The 6,808-nt window shown below is 39.2% G+C and overlaps 1 protein-coding gene across 1 annotated transcript; it reads right to left on the bottom strand.

The window, feature by feature from the left end:
- Positions 1–2,526: 2,526 nt before the first annotated feature.
- On the bottom strand, positions 2,527–5,596 carry LOC148847311 (D-mannose binding lectin protein with Apple-like carbohydrate-binding domain-containing protein). Its single transcript, XM_088948296.1, has one exon. It carries the CDS (start codon positions 4,696–4,698, stop codon positions 3,253–3,255), a length of 1,446 nt encoding a protein of 481 aa, XP_088804422.1. The 5' UTR covers positions 4,699–5,596; the 3' UTR covers positions 2,527–3,252.
- Positions 5,597–6,808: the final 1,212 nt, after the last annotated feature.

Below are 6,808 nucleotides of genomic sequence, written 5' to 3'. Positions count from 1 at the left end.
ACATTAAAAAAGATAATGGTTTCTCAATAAGAAACTTGTAATTATAAATACTCTAGTCTTGAAACTCATATAAAGACTTAAAAGAGATCATTATGTGCTCGATTTTTAAATACTGTTTCAGCAAAGCGTTTCATATAAAAGAACACGATCATACAGTGATAGTTCTGATTTCTACTTCATAGTTGTCCTTTGTTTCACATTGAGAACTCTCAGTTGACCTGGATGGTAAGGACCATTTGACCTAGGAACCATCCAGGCAACCAGTTCCATTTTACCCCAAACCCGGTCCCTAGCCAAAAATTGTTAAATCAGTCAATGAATCGCTGACCCAGGCGGTCGAATCGTCAACCTGCCAACCCATTCAATGGTTTTTGGCCATTTTTTATTTTTTTTATTTTTGTTTGCAAAACGGGTCATTCTTTCAAACATAGAAACCAATGGCTAGAACAGTTCTGTTTCTGTGTTGTTTTCTCTTGATGCCAATAATTAGATGAAATAACTTTGTAGTCATAGTCATGGGAAGGGTAGACATTGCAAGGGATTCCAAAACCTTAAAAGATAAATTTAAAGTGACCTTAAACATAAAAAAAAATGGTGAGAAATCTACCAAACTAGAAAAACCAAGGAAAAAAAATCAGAAAATCGAGTCTAAAATTCCGCTTTAAGACGGAGCTAAACATACATGCAATCAAAGAAAGAGACAAAACATATCGTCTTGTAAGAAAAAAAATAAAATAAAAAAGAAACATTGCACAAGAAAACCCAAAGAAAAAACAAAAGGGAAGAAATAAAATGGTGGTAAACCCTACACCGTTTTGGAGGATCTTGAAGAAGAAAACCAAACACAAAAACAAAACAAAACAAATAAAACAAAAATAAACAGAAAATGAAAAAAAAGGAACATACCGCACACGCTCGAATAAAGCCCATAGTAGAAGAAAATTTTGAATAGAGAAATCCAAAAGCATAAAAAAACATGGTTTTCGAACCGTCGTTGACCCGGATGGATAGACATCGGCCCAGGAACCATCCAGGCAACCGGTTCCATTTTACCCCAATCCTAGTCCCTGGCAAAAAACTATTGAATCGGTCAACGACCCATTGACCCAAGTGGTCAAACCGTTGACCCGTTCAATGGTTTTTGGTTGTTTTTTATTTTTTTAATTTGGAACCGTCCAGGCAATTGGTTCCACTTTACCTCAATCCCGGTCCCTAGCCAAAAACTGTTGAATCGGTCAATGACCCATTGACTCGGGTGGTTAACCCGTTGACCCATCCAATGGATTTTGGCCGTTTTTTATTTTTTAAATTTTTGTTGTCAGAATGGGTCATCTATTCGAATCGAATAGTCGAACCATCAACCCGTTAACCCAGTAAATGGTTTTTGGCCATTTTTTATGTTTTTAATTTTTGTTGTTAGAATGGGCCATTCATTCGAATTGTACAGTCGAACCGCCAACTCGAAAACTGGTGGCCAGAACGGTTCCATTTTTGGGTCGTATGAGCCACATGCTCGAATGACATAATACATATGATACTGCTTAATAGACCTCACACATTCAATTTTTTGCTTGTAATTTTTGTTGTCAAAGCAAGCCGTCCATTCGAATTGGACGGTTGATCCGTTGACCCAAAAACCGGTGGCCAGAACAATTTCGTAATTTTTTACTTATAATTTTTGTTGTCAGAATGGGCCATCTATTCGAACCGAATGGTCGAACCATCAACCTAAAAATTGGGTGGCAGATAAGATATATAAGATTTGCTTCTTGTAATTTGAGAATTTTCAATGAAGTATATATATATATATATATATAAAATAAGACCAGATTCAAGTTAACAATATATTTACAATTAGAATTTATAGAATTTATAGATTTCTATAATACAATGGTTATATAAAATGAATCTACATTTTTTTATGGTCACGTCAAACAATCTAATTTCTAAATCCAATAAAACTTACATATCATCAAGATATCTACAAATTATTATAAAATATACAATTTTCTGTAAATGCATAAAAAATCAACGTTTTTGAACAACTGTTGATTCAGACGTTTGGACCGTTAAACTTGGGAACCTTCCATATAATCAGTTCTATTTTACCCCAAATTTGATCTTTGGTCAAAAACCATTGAATCAGTCAATGGCCCATTAATTCAGGCGATTGAATTATCAACCCGTTCGATCCAATCAATGGTTTTTAACCATTTTTTATTTTAATTATTTTTGGGAGAATGACCGTTCAGCCCAAGATTAGCCAATTCATGAACGGGTATAGATGTAGAAAGTGTGGATTTTTTACCTTTTGAATATTTATAAATTTACAGAAAAATTCATAAATCTACATTAAGTCTATTTGTACTTGTCTTTCAAATAACAAATCCCGTGAGTTACATGGGATTCCTTCAATCTCACTTAATAAAACCCATGCTTCAAATGGTTAATACCAATACATCCTGTGTCAAATCTCAAATTTAAGAATGAACACAATGCTTTTGACAAATAGATACCTACCAAAAATACTTTGACAATGAAAAATACCTCAAATAATTTAATATTTTCTGTACAAAGTTGAAAAAAATAAAAAGCTTTAAGCGTCATTTGACTCCCTCTTCATTAATTTCATTTAATAAAGCTTTATATCTAATCAAATGATCAAATCTCAAATTTACGACAGTTGTTCAAGAAGGGCGACCAAGCTTTGATAAATGGAAAATTCCGTTTCTAGTAAGTACGAAAATTTCGTTTCATTTACTTTACATCTGCTCGTGAACTCCACTCTACAACTATTCCACCATTGACCATAGAGAGGGAAAATGTTGAACCATTGGGTTGATTGTTCTGACATTAGATCTGCATCTTTTGAAATTTAATATTCGTTAGATTTCAATCTGACGAAACAAAAGAGCTCTTCACGTGGGTGTGGGTCCCCATTGAATAAGAATCCATTGACATAAACGGATAAGATATGAGCTATCAGCTATAAGCCTACCAGGAATTTGTCTTTACCTTCGTGGCCAAACGACGAAGTTAGCGATTGGGTGATTCTTATTTGTCTACACTCATATCAGCCGGTGGACAGTGGACTGGTGAGACGGTTGTTTTCTTGTCTTGTCTCTGTAACCATCGTCAGTGCGTGCGTCACTCCAAAGACTGCACATCTCGATCCCTGCCACTCTTGACAGTAATCAGACGACGAGAACGGGAGGATCCCGGCCACTTAGTCACTACTCAGTACTCTCGTCACTATTTGCACATCTCGATCGATCGAAAGCTCGCTGAACCCAAATCTCTGTAAGGACCGGGCGATATCCCCTCCTCCCCGAGTCTCCCTTTGACTCTCCTCCTTCTCAGGATCTTGTAACCTCCAAACCCTGCAATCCCCACGAAGATCAAGCTTGCTCCAACCAGCAGAACGATCCCAATGGCGTAACCCACATCTTTCGGCTTCCCTTCCACTGTTCTCACCTTAAAATATCCTCTTCTGTTCTCATCCCCAACAGCCTCCAACGTGTTTATCGGATAATCCAGCTTGTAACAATACCCAGTGTCGTTGTTAAATACAGCTCCCCAGCAGCTGCAGTTTCTCTCGCAGGAACTCTCGCATTCTTCCATAGTTGTCATCTTTTCATAACCCATCACCTCCTTGTAAGGCAGCTCAACGCCGTTTCTCCTCAAAACCCAATACGCAGGCCTCTTTTCTGTTTTTGCGTTGCAGAAATCGCCGGATCCCGGCGGAAGACATCCACCGGAGGAGTATGCTGTCTGGTTATCCAGACATTCACAACCTTTCCCCGGAATACAGAGACCATAGGTTCCGCATGATTTCGGAAGCTCACACTCTTTGGTTATCTCCTGGTAATCCAAAACCCAGATAGATCCGTTCCAATAGTGAGCCCTGAGATTTCCATCGGTTTCCATCCTGAGCCGCCGGATGCCGGAAACTTGAATCTGAAAACTATCGAATTTTTGCACGTCTGCCGGAGCCTTTTCTGTCTGGTACATACCCAGGAAGCCATCCGAGCTGACTCGAGCATATATCGTTCCATTTCCAGGTACGATTTCCGCTTTCGCTTCCAAAGCTTTGCGCTCCCAGTAAATCTGATTTGAGCCTCCATCGATGTTCATATAGAAGCCAATATGGTCGTCCCCTAGTTTCATGGAGTAAAGCCCATTCGAGGAAGTCAGCTTCATGCTGGCAGTGAAATTCTGGTTCTCCACAAGTGTGTCGGATGGGAAATCAAAACTCTGCCAGAGAACAGCGCCTGAACCGTCTCGTACTTGAAGGTTGGAGTTGCTGAGCAGAACTACTCGGTCACCGTTGGCTCCGGTTGACCAAAGTACACCCGTACGGGGATCTAACAAGACTAAACTACCATTGAAGAGAAGCTGAGTGGGCTTCGACCACCGCGCAGAGCGGAACGGGTTGGCGAGCCAGACGGGTTCCGAGGAGGGAACGTGGAGAACAGCAAGAGCGAGCTGGGAGTGCTCAACTCGAAAGAAACCGAGAGAAAAGCTACCTGTGGGATCATCGAGGAGGGATTGGAAGGAGGAGACAGATGAGTCCGGAGTGGCTGAGAAGCCTTTGACAAGATCTTTGGTGGCAGCCTCGACCTCGACTAGGAGCCATGTGTTATACAAGCAGCAGAGAAGAAGTAGGAGCTGGATTAGACAGACAATGGCGATTTTCATTGTGAACTGAAGAGAAAGATAGTGCAGGAAATGTGTGACGCAGGAAGTGAATATGATAAGCCAAGCATGAGTGGAGGATGCGTAGGCAGTTGGCAGCCAACATTGAGACTTTAACTTACATACATATACAATTATAAAGAAGAGGAAGAAGTCGAAGATTAAGACGTTAGAAACTTAATTAGAATATTAGGTATAAATTATTTTCCCATTGAAGATTGAAGGTGTCGATCGATTTGTGGCCAGTGGTCAAGCCACCAAGAGATCCTATTCATAAGAATTGATACAGTGGATGTTTTAAAGCAATCACAGATCGACCCGGCACTCAACAAGCTACATACAAATATGTGTGGCGTTTGGAGTTTCCCCCACCAGTTGAAAGTTGTTAAAACTGATTTGATGGGGCTATAATTAAAATCTTTCATCTTTGTGTAGAAAATCTTCACTTCTTTCATTTTTTTTTTTTTGGTGATGGGTAGATGGGGAGTGGGATCCAATACATCGTTCAGAGTTGACAATTTATATTGTGGGTAGATGAGAGATCTGTGAACTGTGTGAGAACTAGGATAAAATAAAAAAAAAAAAGATTTTTTTTCCTTTCTATATGAATTATATATAAAACACATTGTCCAAGACCCTGCTGATGGATTTATTAATTAAACATGTAGAAACCTTCAGAAAATAATAATAAATAGAAGAGGAAGATGGGATAGTTCAACATGCACGAGGAAGACTGAATTAATATATACAATACAATTAAGAAGATGATGAATCTCCAATTCAATTCACCTAAACTCAAGCCTTAATTAATGACTGCTACTCAACCTGTCTCGTTGAGTTCTAGCCTTCTAGACTTGAAATGATAAACAGTTCACATGTATGCATTGTTCGGTGATTTTCCTCCAAATCTTGCTTTTTTTTTCCTCGTATTTTTTATTTGTAGTACTAAAAGCATATGGTTGGATGGTGGAAGCGCACTGATGGGCGGTTGGACAATCTCGAAATATTCTCCCTTCCACTACTACCACTGCAAAAAGCAATGAAACTGACCGGATTTGTGTGATCTGTTGGTGGGGGGTAGGGTCCAGTGATGAAGGTTGAAATTTAATTAATTTAACTCCTCCAATTTGTGTTACAGCAAAAAGTCAAACAGTTGGTGGTCAACTTTTTGGACAACCCTTTTTATGGGTGGCGTAGGGTTAAGGTTGAGTCACCATTGGTTTACACGAGAGCTGTAACCCTGCCAAAGAAAAAACCTTTTTGACACGTGTCTCGTCAATTCATTTTTGAAAATGGATGCTGATTCCAGATCCCAGAAATGAAGAAAGCTAGAGCTTCCTTCTTTAGTTTCTGTGCTTTGTGCTTATCCTGTCTACGAGTTTGATATCTATTCAGATGTGTCCCCTAAATGCTATCTTATTCAGACAGAGGATCCAGATTTGGCTGAACTTTGGATGTAGAATCTTCCTCTGGTTGACAGAAAATGGACATTATTGAGACATGATATAAAGCTGTCTTACTCAACCAAATTTTATTGAGATTTTTCTAATTGTTCATCAGTTTAGATATATAAGACGCTAGCTTGAGGTCTTTCTGTAATGCCTGCAGACAGGCCCTCTTTCTTTCCCCTTACCCAGTTGGACTACTGTGTTGTGTCGGGCCTCAAGCTATATAGGACATTCATTCCCTTGCATATATGGGTCCCATTTAAGGGAGAGCTTTTTTCCAACAATTGCAATGAAGTAGTCATTGACCTCAAACTCAAACCATCTAGCTGGTTACATGGCTTAATTCATTCAACCAGCTGCAATGGTTGAGTTGATCATGACTGGATAGACAGGACAGCTTTCCAAATCCCTAATTTTTTTTTTCTTCGACTGTTTCGCCGACAGGAACTATCCGGCCGGTTGGATGCATAAACCTCTCACGTACAACTGCAGCTTTATTACGGGTGGAGGGTTATCTCTAGCTAGATACTTTGTAGAGAGTTGTAAACAACTTTTCCACCCTCAAAGTCAATGTATTGCAGCCAATTAAAGGCTTAAAGCACAAATTTGGGGATAATGACTCAAGCTGATTGTTGCCCATGTTGCCCAATTTAATTATATTCTTC

This window comes from Nelumbo lutea, chromosome 6, assembly GCF_056320005.1.
Source record: "Nelumbo lutea isolate HS-2025 chromosome 6, American lotus-T2T, whole genome shotgun sequence".
Taxonomy (NCBI): domain Eukaryota; kingdom Viridiplantae; phylum Streptophyta; class Magnoliopsida; order Proteales; family Nelumbonaceae; genus Nelumbo; species Nelumbo lutea.
This window is presented reverse-complemented; position numbering and strand designations above follow the sequence as displayed.

Coding starts and splice junctions, on each gene's coding strand:
- LOC148847311 (XM_088948296.1), bottom strand. CDS start 4,698: ATGAAAATCGCCATTGTCTGTCTAATCCAGCTCCTACTTCTTCTCTGC.